The sequence below is a fragment of the Sminthopsis crassicaudata genome, chromosome 2, assembly GCF_048593235.1.
Source record: "Sminthopsis crassicaudata isolate SCR6 chromosome 2, ASM4859323v1, whole genome shotgun sequence".
NCBI classification, from domain to species: Eukaryota; Metazoa; Chordata; class Mammalia; order Dasyuromorphia; family Dasyuridae; genus Sminthopsis; species Sminthopsis crassicaudata.
In genome coordinates this window covers 270863294-270882763 of record NC_133618.1, presented here as the reverse complement: position 1 = coordinate 270882763, position 19470 = coordinate 270863294, and the positions used below count along the sequence as shown (strand labels likewise).

Genomic DNA, 19470 nt, shown 5'->3' with positions numbered 1-19470 from the left:
GAGATAAGGAAAAGAGGGGAAAAAATTTGGAACACAAAGTTTTACAAAAACTATCTTTACACATATTGAAAAATACTATTTAAAAAAAAAAGAAAAAACACATGATGGACCACAAACAAATGAGGAAAGACCCTAAGACAAAGCAATCGATTGGGAAACCCAGACTCCCACTGGGTGAGGAGGATATCTCATGTCAGCCTCTTGGTGCTTATGCACAGCCATAGAAAGAATAAACCAAAGAAACCTTTCTGCTGATATCAATCCCCTTTCCCCTCCTTCCCATCCCCCACCCCTTCCCCTGGGGTGGTCAAACTTGGCAATTCTCTCCTCCCACGTGGGTTGGAGCAGTTTCGGGAGAGGCAGGGGAACCTGCTGAACAGGGCAGCCCAAGTCTAAACCGGTCAGACAGGAGAGGTCCCCACTGAGACATCATCTCTCATCCTCCTCCCTCAACCCTTTCCCCCCCTAGCCCAGATTACAGACATTGAATAGAAAGAGACACCTCGGACCCATAGCTTTTTATTACAATGAGGGAAGAGGTGGCAAAGATTGGGAAGTGGGGGGGGGTGATGACTCCTCTGGAGGAAAATAACATCCCTTCATTGAGGAAGAGACCAAGGGGAAGCCAGAGGAAGTTTTCAAAATCCTCACCCCTTCAGCTCTTCTACATCATCATGCTCAAGCCCAGACTTTAGGTACAAGAGCTGCCAGCCCTCTTCAGGCCCAGAAGAGGAAGCTGGACTAGAGACAGGAACTCAGAGACAGACTCCAGTCCTTACTCATTAAATAAACAAAAACAAACTTTATATACAGGCTCCCAGCAGGGTGACTGGGAGGGGGCAGACAAAGGGAGCTTAAGCATAATGAGGTAATGCGGAAGGAAAGGATAGATCCTGGAGGTAGGAGCAGCTCCAGCCGCCACCTGGCTGTCACAGTTCCACCTCCCCCCTCTCCCCTTCCACGTGCTTGAGAGCTCTGGGGAAGGAGGGGAAAGGGTAGAATCACAGACATTTTGTAAAGGAAAAAGAATGCAATTTTCCCAGTCCTAAGTAGGTGACAGGACTTTCCAAACATGGCATTCTGTCCTCATTTGCCTACTCAAGTCTCTTGCAATACCAACTGTGCTTCCAGCCCCACAGCTGAGGCAGCTGTTCCAAGGCAGGGCAGGAGATTTGGGCTCCAAAACAGAGCAGGGACAGGAAATGGGGGGGAAGGACCTTAAGCCCAATTTTTCTCCACCCTGTCCTCCATTCTTGATGGTGAAGGGAACTAAGGATGGGGACTAAGTCAAGTTAGAGCTGTCCAGAAATGCTGGCTCACAGTACCCAGAGAAACCCCTGGCCAGGAGGGGTCCGAGGGTGTGCTTGTAGACCAAGTGCCCCATGTCTTCAGTGGTAGAGCCTGAGAAGTTGGCTGGCCCTCCATTCTTGATGGGGACAGGAACTAAGGAGGGGGTTGGGGGCAAGGTTAAGGTAAGCCAGAACTCATAGCCCACAGTACCCAGGGAAGACCCTAGCTCAGAGGGGTCTAGTGGTATGGTTGTAGACCAAGTGTTCTGTGTCCTCTGTGGTGGAGATCGTGGAGCTGGCTGGCGTAGGGGGAGGGAGGTGCTGATGGAGGGGGTGATGACGTTGGAGCCTTGTGTTGAAATGGTTTTTGAAGATGCAATAGCCTAGGATGGCGACCACAATCACAATACAGGTCCCCAGGAGCACAGCCACAGCCACTTCCACAGAACCTGGCAGGGAGACATAATGTGGGGGAGACAGAGGTCTCAGTCACTCATGCTGCATTCATTCAGGCTAACTGCCAGTGTGGAACATTGTAGAACAGTGAGGCTAGATCAGGGACAGAGAATCTCAGAACCCTGGGCAAGTGAGGAAGATTTTTATCTCCCAGACTCCAGGGCATCAGAGTAGTTGGGAGTTTAAAGGAATGGCCCTATATAAGAAGGCGGCTCACCTGAGTTTGGATTCAGGGATTCTCGGCGAAGGCCAAACACATCTTTCTCTGCAAAGATGGGGGGGAGGGAAATTGTGATTAAAAAAAAATTTTATGTTTCCCCAATTACATGTAAAAACAAATTTAAACTTTTTTTTTTTTTTTTTTAAAGTTCTGAGTTCCAAACTCTGTCCCTTTCCCTCCCAGAGGCAGAAAGCAATCTGACAGAGGTTATAGGAAATTGTGATTTTAAAGAATTGACAATAACATGCTTCCTTACTCTATGGGTAATCTATAGATGTAGAATGAAGCATCCATTTCCAGACAAGATCAAAGCATTAAGGTGTTAGTAGCAGTTATTACTTGTAAATATTTGTTACAAGGGACGCTATATCACTGGGAAGAAAAAATTATTTTTTAAAAAAGTGTCCATTGGGGGTTGAGGTACAGGCCTGTAATCTTTACTTCTGGAGAAGACCAAGGCTGGTGAATCAACTGAATTCAGGAGTCCCAACCTGGAGTAGGATTAAAGGCTGTTGGGTTTTCTCACCATATTCACTGCTAATAAGGCAAGCCCCGACAAAGGCCTCCAGGTTTCCAAAAGAGGAATAAGCAGGTTCAATGAGGAAAAATGAGAGCAGATGAAAACTTCTAGGATCAGTGTTGGGATCTGGCCCATAGTGCCAATAAATAAAAAGACGACTAATTTTTAAAAAATTGTAATAGGGGAAGAGACATGTTTAATGGATTATTTTAAAAACATAATTTGCTCCTACTCTTGTCTCTATATCCTTCCTCAACCCAGGTCATCACTTTAAGGGAACAGTGAGGCTTTGAGAGTTGGGGATGGGGTCAGAACAGTGGGGCCTAAAACTCTCTTCAGATGACAGATTTAGAGTTGAAAGGGACCTTAGATCATTATATCCAATTCCTTCATTTTATAGTTGAGAAAATTAAAGTTTAAAGAGATCAAAGTTAGTTAACCACAGAATGAGGAATTAAAAACAGGCCTCCTGGCTCCCCTATCAACTCCTTCTCTCCTTCCTTCTCCATTTCTTTCCCTCTTTTTTTTCTCTCTCTTCTTCCCTCCTCTTCTTCCTTTTCCCCTTCTTTCTTCCCTTCTTTTTTTTCCTTTCCCTTCTTCCTTCCCTACTTCCTCCCTCCTTTCCTCTTTTCTTTCTTCTCCCTTTCTGCCTTTCTCTTTGCATCATAGTCTCTGCTTAAGTCCCTTTTCCCAGTTGATCCCTCATTGGGCTCCACCTCCCCCAACCTCATGCTCACTGGAGATGCCTTCACAGGACTTGAGGCACTTTTCCTCATCCAGGAAGTTATTTTTGTTGCCATCACAACCTCCATAGGTGAAAAGAGCACAGCGTTCACTGAATGGGTTATAGTACCATCGAGGGATACTTTCTTGGCACAGCCCCGTGTCTGGCAAGTCTACACAGTGTCCTGGAGGAGGAGAAGAAAGGGCTAATTAAGTCCTTGGAGCTTTCCGCTGTATTCCAACAGGGGCAGATATAACTCGGAATAAGGGACTAGATTTATGATTTTTTTGATATGGGGAACTCACTCAGCCAATGCAAAGAACCAAGAGGCTGTTGCTTCCTCAGGATCACACAGCCAGTAGGTGTAAATCTGGATGTAAATCTGAATACACTAGTACAAAGACTAGGGGCACTTGTCCCATATTCTGGGACATGGCTCATATCCATGGGGTTGGTTCATAATCGAAATTGCACAGGATCAGGCAGATGGACTGAAGTGCTTCTGGGAATTTATATATATATATATTATGTATAAATTATATATAAATGTAATAATATAAATTATTTATATAAAGACTGGACCTGGTTCTGGGCAGGTCCTCCCAGAACCTGCTTGAAAAGAAAGGGACCCAGTCCTTTTCTGCTTGTACTGATCACAGGTAGTAAGTCTGGCTGATAGTGTTTTGAGTTGGGCCTGTGATGGTGCAATGAATAGCACACAAGCCTGGGAGTTTGGAGTTCAAATCTTAGACACTTACTAGTTGTATGACTGTGGGCAAGTCACTTAACCCTGATTACCTAGGAGGGAAAAAAAAAGGAATAATCCAAAACCTCTGAAATATTGTCACTTACCTTTGTCACTAGGGAAGTGGAAGCTCTGGAGATCATCAAAGCTTTTAGTATCTGTAGAAAGAGAAAAGCTCATAGACCCAGCTTTGTTCACAAAGCTCAGTTAAGGGAGACAAAGGAAACAGGGCAGCACAATCCCATCTGTTTCTGAATTTGTCATAATAATCTGAAGCCTTCCTTCTTCTTAATCCCCAAATCAGTTCTTCCGGGACCCCTGACCCAAGAGAGCTCTCATTGTGCCCACCCTGAGGACCCATTGCCTTAGGGGGCACTATCAAGAAGATCCCAGGGATCATCCTTCCCAGAATCTCACAGTTGTCACAAGCAGCTTCATCAGAGGCATCCCGGCAATCAGGCAAGTCATCACACTCCATGAAGCCATCAATACAGCAGCCGTCCTGACAGCGAAATTGGGAAGGCTGGCAAGTCCCCAAGCATACTTTTTGGGGAAGAGAGAAGGAAGGAACATTCATCAGCTGGGCTCCACAAGTACCCGATGAACAGCTGATGTTGGAATCAAAGGGAAATGGTGTTTGGGGACCCCACCCAAAGAGCTGGTGTTAGAGACAAGACCTCAGGAACTAGGAACTAATCTGACCTCATTGCTAAGGAATCTAGAGAAGGGGAGCGATGATTGGATGATTGGAAAAAGAAGAGAAAGGTGCAGAGAAAGGAACCTACCTGGATGTTGCCTTTGGATGGAAGGACCTGAAAGAGAGAAAAGTGAGTGGTAGCTATCAAATCCCTAGCAAAAAGAGATGATGGAGGCCTGGGATCTGGGAAAAATCCACCATTCTTATTCATTTCTTAGTCTTGAATAGCAGTAGCTCCCCTTCAGAATATCCTATTACTTTTCATATTTAATGAACTACAATGGAGATAAATGTGAGGTTTTACACTAAGAATTTAAAAAAGAATCAACCATGAGTATCAGATAAGGGAAGACTTAGCTACTAATAAGAATTGTATTTTCAGTTAGAAGGTAAACTCCTTGAAAATGAGTTTCTCATTGTTAAGCTGAGAAATTACTTTTTAAAATATTTTTGTTTATATCGATAAATTTTGTTTTTAAAACATCTGATAATTCAAACACAAAGCACAAAGTATATTCCCTATCCCTATCCCAAACATGACAGCACTGTATCGGCTTTTATATTTGAACTATCCCTTCCTCCTTGCTTAGCAAAGGGTTCTGAACATGCATATTCATTCATTCAATCAATCAATCAATCATCAGCAATGGGATCTGGCAGCCAAAAGAATTAATTCAAATTTTACTGCATTAATGGAGACTTAGTTTCTAAGAATAAGAGGTAGTTCAGTGGCACACTGGACCATGCTGCCTCTACCCATCACTCTTAGTTTTGGCTTCTGAAAAGAGGTAAAACAATCTCTCTACCATATTACAACCTTTCACATACTTGAAGAAGGCCACAATCTGAATTTTTCCTTTGTTTTTGTGTTTTAATTTTTTTATTATTATATCTTTTTATTTAAAAAACATATGCATGGGTAATTTTTTTCAACACTGAGCCTTGCAAAACCTTCTGTTCCAAATTTTCCCCTCCTTGCACCTACTCCCTCTCCTCTTTTAGATGCCATTTGGTTTTTAAGTTTTCTTAGACTGTGGTACCCAGAACCAAATAATTCACAACTGGCATGATAAGGGCAGAGTTTGATCAGTGTAATATAGTGCCTATTATGTGGCAAGCACTGTGCTCTTGACAATTATTATCTCATTTGGTTCTCTCAACTATCCTGGGAGGGAGCTATTTTTATTTTTCTCATAGAAGGGTTTGCCATTTCCTTCTTCAGGTCATTTTATAGATGGGGAAACTAAGGCAGATGGGGTTAAGTGACTTGCCCTACGGCCAAACAGCTAGTAGATGTCTAAGATTAGATTTGCATTTCTGACTTCAAGACTCAGTGCTCTATCCACTTTGCCACCTAGCTGTCCCCTCATCTAATGAAAGGGTTAGATTACAAGATCTCTAAGGTCTAAATATCTGATTCTGTGATAAGAGTAGCCAAGAGGAAGATTTAGAATTGATATCAGGAAAAAAAAAAACCTCAACAACTTTCCTAATAATTAAAGCTGACTAAAAAGAGAAATGAGGTGCCTCCAGATGTATTGGATGGCCCCTTGTCAAGCATATAACAGTTAGGGATTCCATTTGGGTATGGATCATACCAGTTGGGTCACTGATTTTCTCCCCAAAACGATGGGATTTTATATTGTAGTCAAGATAGGAAGAAAGTCCATCTTAACTCTCTAGTTTTGATTGCTTTGTTATTGTTGTAGTTAAGTTGTTTCAGTCATTTTCAACTCTTTGTGATCCTATTTTGGGGTTTTCTTGGTGAAAAATAGTGGAATGGTTTTCCATTTCCTTCTCCAGTTCATTTTACAGATAAGAAAACTGACACAGACAGGGTAAAGTGACTTGCCCAAAGTCATACCGCTAGAAAGTGTTTAAGACTAGATTTGAATTCATGAAGTCTAGTGTTCTATCCACTGAGCCACCTAGCTCTCTTTAAAAAATTTTGGTGCTTATTTTTTTTTATAATACTATCACTTTTTCCCCTAGCTACCTCCTCTTCCCATCAGATTCTCCCTATTCCCTAGACCAAGCACTTTTTCAACTTCTTCCTACTCTTTCCTTTCCCATCCTAACCCTCCCCACCAACTCACCTTGTACATCTTTACAGGCCATTTTGCACTCCTCTTCCCTAAGGTAGTTATTCTTGTTGCCAAGGCAACCACCATAGACGAAACTTTTGCAGAGCTGCTCAGTGGGGTCATAGTACCATCGGGGGAAAGAGCCTCGGCAACGGCCCACTTTCTTGGGTGCCAGGCAGTGTTCTGGGAAAAGAAGGGGCAAGTCATTTAGCCATCTAAGGGAGATATTTGGGTACCTGGGGCCTATGCCCCCATATTTTTGGTCCTTAACCTTTTTTCTCCTGGACTTATCCTTTACCTTCTGTCTGCTTAGGTGACAGGACAGTGATAGTGAAGTTGGCAGTATCCTGATTTTGGTCAGACTCCTTCACAGTCAATTGAAAGACATAAGTCCCCTCTTTTAGTTGTGAGAGTTCTAGTTGATCAGGATCCTTTTTCTATAGGAAAAAAAAAAAAGGGGGTAAGCTTTAGACCTATTCTTCATCTCCCTCTGTAATAAGTCCCTGAATATCTGAAGACATCTTTTACCTCTGTCCCCCTATAATCGCTAAAGAAATCCTGTGATACCAGAATAGGGAAATCGTAGATGGAGATCAGGTGAGGGGTAGGACTATCTGTGGGAATTTTTAATTAATGAGGTTATAGAAATTATTTTAGGCAGTGGTGTATTGGTAAATGTTTAGCAATTGGCTCTACACACACACACACACACACACATACACATACACACTTTTAGATTAATTCTTCATTATTAGTATTTTTTCAATTATTTACTTAAATCTAGATAATCAAAAATCCAGCCTGCAGATTTCCAAGGTGTGAATGTTCATACTGAATATTTAAGTCAGTTCTCTTGAGCTGATTCCAGCACAACCATATCTTTGGTTTAGGGCACCCAAAAGCAACTATTTCTGGAATTCAGGCACCTCCTAAATCGGACAATGACTCCAAGGATATAAAGTTAAAAGCTGGGAGAGGATGTCCAATGATTTGAGTGATGCTCCCAAAGTCCCACCATCCCAAATTCCACCTCAGCTCCTCACCTCTATCTTCACATTAGTATCTCCCTGGAGAAGTTGCCACTCAGTGTTTTCTGTACCCCGGAGCACTAGGGGCTCCTGTGGTTGTACCTTTATTTCCATGCCAGCCCAAGACTTGGGAAGATGAGCTCCTAAGGGGAGAAGGAGGAATGGGTTAGGGTGAACTCTTTCCTCAAGGAATGATTTTTCTTTATTTTTTTTTTATGATATTCAAACATGCAGATGAGCTTAGAAACTCCATCAAATCAATGAACAAGCATTTATTAATTTTGTATTACTTATGCCATGAATGATTCTAGGCACCAAGGATTCAAAAAGAAAAATGTAATTCCTACCCTTAAGGAGATTACATTCTATGAGGGACCAATAGAAAATAATAGGAATGCATCCTGTCCCAAAAACATTCAAGTGGCAAATCAGAAATTAGTTGGAGGTGGAGGAGGGAAACTCCCAGTGCCAAGGAAGAGAGCTGGTATGAAAAGGGGTATCCACTGTCCCTATACTAGAATTCTTACTTTTTTTTTACTTGACAAAAAATCTATTCACACTCCCCAAATTTTTGTGGCACATGTCCTTTCTCTCTACTGAAACATCATTCATTCAACAAATATTTACTGAGACCAACTATAGACCTATAGACCTAATTCTGTGGAGAATGAAAAAAAAAAAAAAAAAAAAAGAATAGGACCCACAATCTCAGAATTGGAAGAGACCATAAAATCTAACTGAAGTGTGGGGGGAAAAAGAGGAGCTCATTACTTCCTAAGGCAGATAATTATAAATCTCAAAATTTGAAGAATTTATAATTAAATACATGTGCACAGAAACTATATACATTGGTTGAGTTCATCCCAGGTTTAATGGATGGAATATTATTACCCTTGATTTGTTTTCTGTTAATCACATGTTTCTGATTAAGGGGTGGCAGTTAGGCGGCACAATGGATAGAGAACCAGCCCTGAAGTCAGGAGGACCTAAGTTCAAGTCTGGTTTCAAGACACTTAACACTTCCTAGGTGTGTGATCCTGGGCAAGTCACTAAACCCCAATTGTCTCAGCAAAAAAACCAAACCAAAACAAAAAAAAAAAAGATTAAATGGAGTTCAGCTGAGTGATTTGTTGAATGGGAAATATACTGGTAAGGGCTCAGGAACTGAAGTGTATAGCAGTAGTAATATATCCTTGTCATCAAGATTACTTCTGGAATCCTGAAAAAATAATTTACGTGATTACGTCTATCTAGGAACTAACAAGTATGCAAGTGCAGATTAGGATGATCAAGCCAACCAGGGAGAAATGTACTACATACAAACAAACCTTTCCCCTTCTACAAGGCAACATATACTAAATTCTGAAGTACGGTGATACATTACTGCTGTTCAAAGAAAGGACGGAGAAGTCATAGGAGCCTGGAGTGGCCAGGGAAATTTTCCTGGGAAGTTGAATCTTGCCTTGACCATGAACTTGAGCTGCATCTATAGCAATGTTACCACTAAAATGGACCTAAGAGTTCACCTAATCCAATTTATGACTGAAAACAGACTTAGAGAAATTAAGTGAATTGGCCAAGATCATAGAGTTAAATGAGGCTGATTCAGGAGAAAGATTCCTACACACCCTATCTACACTACTGGATAGGGATCCGAAAACCTGGGACCTTGTTTGAGCCAAACTAATTCACCAGCCTTCTTGGTATATGACATATTATTTCCCATCCCTGTACTTTTGTATGCCCCATTCCTGAATAGACTTCTTGCTAAGAGTCAGGAAGATTCATTTTCTTGAGTTCAAATCTGATCTCAGACACTTACTAGCTGGGTGACCCTGAGCAAGTCACTTAACTGTTTGCTTTAGTTTCTCCACTTTCGTAAAACAAGCTGGAGAAGGAACTGACAGACCACTCCAGGATCTTTGCCAAATGAGGTCATGAAGAGTGGAACATAACTCAACAATGAAGCTTTTTCTAATCTCCTTTGATATTAAGTATCCTCCCAATTCTATAGTTTCTTTGTATATGTGCTATATCAAGTCATATGTATACATATGGTTCTCTCTAGTAGAATATAGATTCCTAAAGGGTGATTATTTTGTTTTTGCTTTTGGATCTCCAGGAAAAACAAGTGTAATCAATGTACAACTGTCAGTAGGAGGATGAGTTTGGCTGGAGCAGAAAGTTCTTGTGGCAGAAGAATGAAAGAAAAGTTTGGTATCAAGTTAAGAAGTACAGATTTTATTACTGTAGGTAAAGGGAAGCCATGGAATATTTTTGAGCAGTAGTGACACAAAGTAATATATTAAGAGAATTTTAACTTGGAATGGGAGAAAGGCTCAGGAGATCAGTGAGACAGCTATTATTGTATCCCAGATTTGAGGTACTAATTTTCTGAATGAGAGTAGCAGCAGAAGTAATTGAAATGCCTGATGTGTGATTACTATAGAAATCTATAGTGATGGGAGGAGTTTGAGCTGTCAGGTATCAAGACTACTAATATTGGGAAATCTTTTTGGTCAGACATTGGACAGGAAGGAAGGGATTGCAACTTCAGGCAATGGTGGAAATTTTATTATTAAGAATCATGGTTCTTATTTTTTATTTCCTTCACAGGCTAATTGTATACTATTTCAAAGTCCGATTCTTTTTTGTACAGCAAAGTAACTGTTTGGACATGTATACATATATTGTATTTAACTTATACTTTAACATATTTAACATGTATTGGTCAACCTGCCATCTGGGGGAAGGGGTGGGGGGGAGGAGGGGAAAAGTTGGAACAAAAGATTTTGCAATTGTCAATGCTGGAAAATTACCTATGCATCAAATTTTTGCAAGAATTAATTAATTAAATAAATAAATTAAAAAAAAAAAAAAAAAAAGGAATCATGGTTCTTGGGGTAGCTAAGTGTCAAAGTGGATAGACCACTGGCCCTGGAGACAGGAGGACTTGAGTGAATTTAAATCTGGCCTTAGACACTTAATATATACTAATTACATGACTTAAGCCCAGTTACCTTAGCAAAAAAACAAAAACAAAAACAAAAAGAATCATAATTCTGTACATATAGTGTAGAGTTTGATGAACACTGTTGACAATAGCAAAGCATCATGGTTTAGATTTAGAATCAGAGAATTCTGGACTTTCTACTTCCTACCTGTGTGATTTTGGATAAGTCACTTACCTCAGTTTCTTTGCCTGTAAAGTAAGGGATAGCCTCTGAGGTCCCTTTCAATCCTAAATATGTGATCCTACCATGCAAATAGAAAAATTCAGCAGGTAATTTGGTACTTAGGACTAGAGATCAACTGAGATCCTAGCTGGAAGAAGGATGATCCTATACCATCTCAACTCAATGAGAGGCTCAGGATCAAAATTCTTTAAAAAAATTTTTTTTTTTTTTGCAAGGCAATTGGGGTTAAATGACTTATCCAGGATCACACAGTAAGTATTAAGTGCATGAGTAAATTCAGGTTCTCCTGACTAGAGGATTGGTGCTCTATCCATTGCACCATCTAGCTGCTCCTTCAGGATCAAAATTCTAATCTCAGAAAATGACACTATTTAATGTGGGTATATGGTGTGTACAGTTTTTGGTAGTCACTCAGAGGTGAGCCCTGAAATGTGGGAGAAGAAGGATACAGAAGACAGAAGGCAGAAAGATTGAAATTTTGACTACACTCACATTTACAGGACAGGAAGAAGATGCTAACAAAAGGGTTGGTTAGAGAGATGGGAAAATTTGGGTGGTGTCAGGAAAATTGAGGGAGGAGAAAATGAAATGAATGAGAAATGATTAAAATGGTCGGTTGCTACAAGTCAGAAAGAGTGAGGCTAGGAGAAACAAATTCTCTGCACAGGAAAGGGAGAGCAGGAAAAGGGAGAAAGTGTTTCATTTTGATATTACTTCCATTTACCCCTTCCTTTCTGTTTCCACAGTCTGGTACTATCTCCACAGTGTAGTTATCACCCCCAAATTAGTAATATCTTTCTAATAGTCTTCAAACCTTTAGGTCACTCTCCTCTTTTACATACTCTATACCAGTGTGTACTTTTTATTTGCACATGTCTAATCGTGTTCTTCATTTTTCCAAAGTCTTCAACGGCCCTCTGCTGTTTAGGAAATAAGAGCCATATATTTTTGACTACCATTCCATGCCCTCCACAGTCTAGTAGTCAGGCAACAAATATTTTGTTAAGCACCTACTGTAAACAAGATAATATTTATAAAGCAAGTAGTATGGTTTCTAAAACTCAATAGGTGCTTAATAAATGCTTGTTTCCTTCTCCCTTGCCACTCCATATATTAGAAACTGTACTAAGCACTAGAGATAAAAGAAAGGCAAAAACCCTAACCCTGCACCTAAGGAGTGTGATCATTTCTTTCTTTCTTTTTTGTAGGGCAATTGGGGTTAAGTGACTCGTTTAGTCACACACCTAGTATTAAATGTCTGAGATAGCTTTTGAACTCAGGTTCTCCTGATTTCAGGGCTGGGGGGCTATTTACTGCATCTTCTAGGTGCTCCCAGGAGTTTAATTCTAATGGAGGAAACAACATGCAAACAAATATGTACATACAAAATTTAAGCCAGATAAATCAGAACTCATCTCTGAGTTCTATCCAGCAGTGGTACCAACTGATCTTTCAGGCTTTATCTTATGCTATGTATGTCCCTCTGTACAATCACTTCACGCAGCTGATCCATCCATTCTCCCAAACACATCCTTCTTGGGAGTAGGATTGTTTCATTCTTTGTATCCCTCAAATAGTGCCTAGGACATAGTAGGCACCTGATCAATACTTGTTCATTGTATTGTACCTTTGTTTACAGTCAGGTTAGTCAAGTGAGTTTTCAGCTCCACATATATCGAAAAGTACTTTGTTTGTATTTCTCTTATTCACTCTCTGCCCCAGGTGGACAGACCTATGACTGTGAATGAAGCGAAGTCCCAGTAATCCTGTGCTAGCACACCAGGGTTGTTTTCTCCTGTAACTCCCAAAGGATCTTTGCAGGCATCCCACCCCCACTAGATATACTACAAAGCATTCCAAAGGAAGAGCACAAGTTGGTAATGTCTTCCCAATTGCACAGGTAAGGAAAACATAAGGGAAAGGAAACTATATCTGAGATTCAGTGAATAATTTCCCTCCCAGTCAAGGACCCTAGGTGGGCTGAGGCAGGTCAGAGAGGGGGCATTGTAGCACATAACCTAAAGAACTTTCCAGATAAGTCTTAATCACTGTTTTTGGAGGCTGATGGGAAAACTCTCAGTCCTTCCCCTTTTCTCTTTTCCTTCCGTTTCCCTTCCCCCACCTAGAGAGCAAAGGGCTAGCCCGACCATAAATGAGTCCCTGCCTCCAGAAACTCAGGCCCCAGGATGTCCCCATAGCAACCAAAAGCTCCACCTCCTAGTTCCACTCACCAGATAGGCGAGAGGCAGAAGAGCAGAAGAAAAAAGGGAAGGGGAGGGGGTGAGAAAGGAGAACTAGAATACAAACCCCCTCCCCCTTTCCTTTCTGAAATCTAGGCTGAGCCTAGGCAGAGAAAAGGAAAGAAACTTAGTAAATCTGTAAGAAAGGGGAATTTTCCTCCCCATCTAGGGAGGGGAATGAAGAAATCTTTCTTCTAGATATTTAGAACTAGGTTTTTCCCACCCAACAGCTTACACTTTATAGCAGGATGCTGCAATTGCCTAACTCATCTCGGCTCCTCAGATACACAATAAATAACTAGACTAGATTCTTACTCAATCCATTCTGTTCTATTGCCTTCAAATGCCCCTTTAAGAATCTTCCAGGGCAGCTAGGTGGCGCAGTGGGTAGAGCACCAGCCCTGAAGTCAGGGGAACCCGAGTTCAAATCTGCTCTCAGACACTTAACCTTCCTAGCTGTACGACCTTGGGCAAATCATTTAATCCCAATTGCCTCAGCCAAAAAAAAAAAAAAAGAATCTTCCTCCAGGCTCTATTATTACTGCCTAGATAGAAGAAGAGGGTTCTGAGATTGTTCCAGAAAGGAAGAAAGAAAGGTCACCAGTCCTAGGAACCATCCAATTCCTGGTGGTTTCCTACAAATGGTCCCTGGTAGAAAATTTGCAACCAGGTATGGGAAGTGGTGGGGCCAATTACAGTCAATTACCACCCACCTGACCTGCTACTTCCTTGTGGAACAGGCTTAGTCTCTAGTCCTACTGGGACCTGGTGAGTTAACCCGGCTCCAAGAGGGAGGCATGTATCCTCAGGCCTTCCTCTAAACTTCAGAGGATGATCAGAAATGGCAGAAAAGGAGCAGAGCAAGATGAGGAGGCCAACAAAAAAAACTTTGAAAGTTGTAAGAATTCTGATTGATACAATAACCACGATTCCAGAGGACAGATAAGAAACTCTTACCCACTTCCTAATAGTGATTCAGTGGATTCAGAGTATAGTCTGAGACAGATTTTTGGACCAGGTCAATGCATGAATTTGTTTTGCTCGACTATGAATATTTCTTACAAAGTTTTTGTTTTTCTTTTCTTTTCTTTTTCTTTTCTTTCTTTCTTTCTTTTTTTTTTTTTTAATCTAAGGAGGACTGTGAGGGAAGAAAGACATATTTTTTAATTGAAAAAAATTTTAAAAAGGAATATAAGGAACCTAGTTTGAGAAGGAAAAAAGTCAACAAGAATTTAATATACATTGTATGTCAGGTACCATACCAGTCACTCCAATCAAGTCTCCAGTACTTCAGTCTCTCTTATCTTTAATTCATAGTCCACACAGTTATCCAAGGGATATGCTTAAGCACAAGTCTGACCATGTTACAGTCCTATTCAAGAAACTCTGGTAAATTATCTTTAACCTAGATGATCAAAACAAAGCTCTCCAGAATCCGCTGTAGTCTATCTTTCCAGATTTATTATGTATAAATTTCCTTCATGTCAAAAACTAGGAGGCCTCCTTGCTGTTTCTCATTCAGGACACTTTACTTCTTGGCTCCTTGATTTTGCACAGGCTGTTCCCAGGTCTGGAACTCAATCCCTCTCCAACTCTTATAAAATGCATCTTAAAAATTCCTAACCTTTCTTTCAGAATTTAGCTCAAATCTCTCTCTCTCTCTCTCTCTCTGTGTCTCTCTCTCTCTCTCTCTCTGTGTCTCTTTCTCTCTGTCTCTCTCTCTCTCTGAATCTTTCTCTCTCTCCCTCTCTGTCTCTTTCTCTCTCTCCCTCTCTCTGTGTCTCTTTCTCTCTCTCTCTCTCTCTCTCTCACACACACACACACACACACACACACACACACACACACACACACACACACCCCTCTTTTCTTGATTCCTTTCAGATTAACTCCAATTATTTTGCTTGTATTTTGTTTACTCATAAGAAATAGCCTGGACATGTGACTTGATTGATATAGGGAATTCTTAGAAGAGGAAAGTCTATTCACAGATTAAGTGATTTGCTTAGGGTTATATAGTCAACCTGTATCAAAGGTCTAGGATTTGAACCCTATCATTTGGTTTACCTGGTATTTGGGCCAGCTCTCTATTTGCTATACCAAACTCACTCATTTATATACAAGTTTCTCTCCTCCTTCCCCTCAGAGAATGTAAGCTAGTTGAAGGCAGAAACTATTTGTCCCTTACATCCCACCAATAGGAAACAAGTACAAACAAGTACACTGATATGGAAATGAAACCTACAAAATAGAGTCATTTTGGGGAAGTGAAGTCAGGAAATTCAGCATTTTAATACAGCATAACTGCCTTTCACTGTTTTACAGCTGGACTGGGGGGAAACTCATTTAAACTCTTTTTTTTTTTTTTTTTTTTCCCCTGAGGCTGGGGTTAAGTGACTTGCCCAGGGTCACACAGCTAGGAAGTGTTAAGTGTCTGAGACCAGATTTGAACTCCGGTCCTCCTGAATTCAGGGCTGGTGCTCTATCCACTGCGCCACCTAGCTGCCCCCAAACTCATTTAAACTCAAAGAAAGGGCTGGCCCTAAAGTCATTTCAGTTCAGTGAAAGGGTCAGAACTCCAACCTAGGCCTAATTACCTAGGATAATATTATATTATATAATTATATTATCTTATATAGTAACTCGTAGCATCTTATAGGAAGAAGCACTTGAGTTGAAACTTGAAGAGAATTAGGGGTTCCAAGAATCAGAGGTGAGGAGAGAGTGTCCTACATATGAAAGACAGAGAATTAATAGAAGAAACTTTTCTACAATTCCATATTGATGCCATCACCTCTAGACAGCCTCCGGTCCAATTACTGCATCATTGCTATTTCTAGACTTGCTAGTTCCTGGATAGGTTGGTCATGCTGGAGGACAGCAAGACTGTGGAAGGGGTAGACAAGAGAGAGAAGATAGGTAGATAGGTACTGAGTTCTTTTTCCACAGATGTCCAAGAAGGAGGGTGGGGTTGCCAATGAACCACAAGTCTGTGGAGGGCCCTAATCCCCAGACTGGTTTCCCTGGGTGCCAGCTCAGAGCCAGAGCCAGGAGGTGGGGTGGGCTGGATCTTTGGGCCTGACTGCATCCTCAGGAATAAACAAAGGTTAACCAGGGGCTCAATCAGGTTCATTCTGGAAATCTTATACACACAAACATACACACACACACACACACACACACACACACACACACACACCCCTAAACAGCTGACAAACTTTCTTGACCAGGTATACCACATCAGATGGCTGACTCATTCACCAATCCTTCTCTCCCCCAACCCCAACAAGCTCAAAGCCAGTCTACCTCCCACCCCTTTCTCTCTTTTCATTGAAGCCCCAGACTTGGTCCAGTTCCACCTGAATCCTTTGGAGGTGGGTCAATTTCGCTTGATCAGTAGATTCCTTTGGTTAGTCTAACTGGGAGAAATTGCACATCCTCAGAGATCCCAGAAGACCCTCATCAGTTTTGCTCCATCAGAAGTATTTGAAATATCATTAATTCAGTCCTGACCCACCTTAGTTTAAGGTCTTCTGGGAGTTTCTCTAAACTGTCATGCAGAAAGTGCCATAGCAAGTTAGTACAGGGATCTCATCTCTGATACCACTTTTGTGGTTATGAGCATTTAATCTATCTGTGTTTTCTCATCTTTCAAATTGGACTAGGTAGTCTCGGTGGTCCTTTCAGCTCTATTCTGGAGTTATAATTTATTGATTCTATAATCCTCCGACTTTTCAGTATGTCTAGTTTTATCATGGGAACAAGCTCTCCTAGATCTCACATAATTTGAGGGAGCACAACCTAGAAAACACTCAGGATGGAATACCATGAAGCTGACAGCATTTGGCACTGTCCTAACCCAGCTATTTCTGGGAGAACATGATGGGATACTAGTGGGTAAATCTCTTAAACTCACTAGATTTCAGTTTTCTCATCTCCAACATGAAGGCAACTGGATAAGATGACTTTGGAAGAACCCTCTGGCTCTAGAAATGACCTTATATAGATATGGCAGCAATATAACATATTGCATGGCATCAGTAAAACATAAGCTTCCTGAATACAGGGCCTGTTTATGTTTTTCAACACTTTTAGTACTGCAGGCATTTAACATGTTTTTAGATTGGCCTGAATCAGAAAATTCCAGTATTTTAATTCAGCATAATTGTCTTTCATTATCTTAAAGTTGAACTGGGGAGGGAACTCATTTAAACTCAAGGAAAGGACTGGACCGAAAAACATTTTAACTCAGTGAAAGGATCAGAAGGCCAACCTAGGACTAATTATTTAGGACAATACTATATTACATAACTATAATATGTGAAGCACTTCAGAATTTACAAAATGCTTTCACACCCATTATCACATTTCATCCTTACAACACCCTGGTGATACAGGTATTATCTCCACTTGACAAATGAAGAAACTGAGGCCCATTTTGGTTAAGCACCTTTGTCCAAGGTAATATATAGCTACTAAATGGTGGAGGCAAAATAAAAAGCTTTCTCTTTCCATTCTCCCAAGACAAAAATCTCACCTTTGAACACCAGCCCTCTACTTGGTTCCCCTTCCTCCTTCTCCCTGGTGGAATCTCCCTTCCTTATCCTGGACTTTCAATCTTGGATTCCAGAATTCCCCTCTAAATCATTCTCCACTTTCTCCTCTGCTTTTTCCTTCCGCTTACAGCCACAAGGTTTTTTCTGGGCTCCCACCTCCAACAATTGAGTCCTCACAAAGACTCTAATTTGGAGGGTGAGATACTTCTAGGTCTTCCCCCGTCTTCTCCTTTTCCCCGATTTACCTGTGAAGCCTTGTTTCCTCAGCTCTCGGTAGGACTCATACACATCTTTGGTAAGGTAGTTAAGGAAACCCTCTTTTCTAGAGAACTTGCAGACAAAACTCTGCTCATACAGGCAGTTGAGAAGGAAACAGGCAGAGATGGCGTCCTCACCCCCACCGGGCTGCAGTTCCACCAGGGCCAGGTTGCAAGTTGCGGTGGTGCAGCAGGCACGAACACAATCCCAGCTCCTACGCACTTCGGGAGAGCCCAAGAAAGTAGCCCCATTGCCAACGGAGGCGTCTGTGTCCAGTACAAAGGCTGGTACCCCAACTGTAAACTGCTCCAAACATTTAGCGCCAGCCGACTTCTCAGGGGACACAGGTAGCTGCCCAGTCACTCTGTCTGGAAGGTGGGACGTCACCAGGAGCCACAGAGTAGTCGTGATCCAGGCCGCGGGCCAGCAGCTGGGGGTCATCTTCCTCCCGGGGAGGCTCACCTTCCTCCCAAGGAGGTTCGCCTTTCTAGGGTAGCTCTGTGTTCTGAAGGTGTTTGGGACCTGTAGGGCGGGGAAAGGAGGGGAGGAGAGAGGGTGACATACCAGATCAGCAAGCCAGGGAGAGATCTTAGAGGAAGAGAGGGCGGAAGTGAAAGGGGGGGGGAGGATCGGAACAAATGGGGGTACAGAGTATGGGGTACCTGGTCATATCGGGTCAGTAGGGGGACACAGAAACTCTCCCATTCCAGTGAAAAAGTAAAACTAAGGACATCGACCACGCCACTAAACCGGGAAAGCTCAGCTGAACAAAGGCCGGATTTGCTCCTGTTGCCCGCCTAGATTCCCCGGGAGTCGCTAACCTCCCTTAGTTACCTGCACAGGTGAATGGGGCGGAGTGGGGCCCTTCCCGATGCTCCCGGAGCGGCTCCGGTGGCCGCCTTGTATTTCCCAGACCGCGAGTCCTTCGGCCCCGAGCCGCCACCTCCCGCAGAGTTTCAGGTGAAACTGAGTCAGCGGCCACCAGGTCGGGGCGGGGCCGGACATTAACTCTTGCGCCGCTGGCCCCGCCCCTACCACAGCCCCTTGGCTCCCCAGCTCAGCCGGTTCCCTTTTCCTCCAACCCTCCAGAGCAGCTTCCGGGCCCTTCCCCCTCGACCTTATTGTCCCGGACCCCGACGCCCCCGCCCAGACTGGCCGGGGTGGGGCCTCCTGGGACTTCGGGGATGGTCACCCTCAAGTCCGGGGGCAGCCCCGCGCCCTCTCGTGGCTGCTCCACACTAGATCAACAGCTGCTCCCAAGGGCGTCCCCCCTTTCTCCCAGAGGTCCTGGAGAGAAAGGCTTTGTGGGATCCAGGGACTTCGCACTCTTTACACAACCTTGCACAGTCCTAGAGCTCCCCTGGACTGTGAAACAGAGAACTAGAGGAAGGGGCGAGTCCAGTGTAAGTTTTTATAACTCCCGTCCAGCATTCCTAACGCTATAGTTGAGATCCCG

At 42.4% G+C, this 19470-nt stretch overlaps 1 protein-coding gene across 2 annotated transcripts; it reads right to left on the bottom strand.

Moving 5' to 3' along the window:
- Positions 1 to 503: 503 nt before the first annotated feature.
- SPINT1 (serine peptidase inhibitor, Kunitz type 1) lies at positions 504 to 19383 on the bottom strand. 2 transcript variants are annotated; one of them, XM_074289312.1, is made up of 11 exons: positions 18849 to 19383; positions 18002 to 18536; positions 7779 to 7906; positions 7034 to 7172; positions 6748 to 6918; positions 4740 to 4766; positions 4372 to 4497; positions 4062 to 4112; positions 3223 to 3393; positions 1963 to 2010; positions 504 to 1738 (listed from the first exon to the last, which is right to left on the bottom strand). In XM_074289312.1, the coding sequence occupies exons 1-11, from the start codon at positions 19017 to 19019 to the stop codon at positions 1518 to 1520; spliced, it is 1788 nt and encodes a 595-aa protein (XP_074145413.1). In that variant the 5' UTR covers positions 19020 to 19383; the 3' UTR covers positions 504 to 1517. The 2 variants fall into 2 exon arrangements, with proteins under 2 accessions (XP_074145413.1, XP_074145414.1); XM_074289313.1 differs by having other exon boundaries at positions 3212 to 3393; positions 18849 to 19128.
- Between the last annotated feature and the right edge of the window lie 87 nt (positions 19384 to 19470).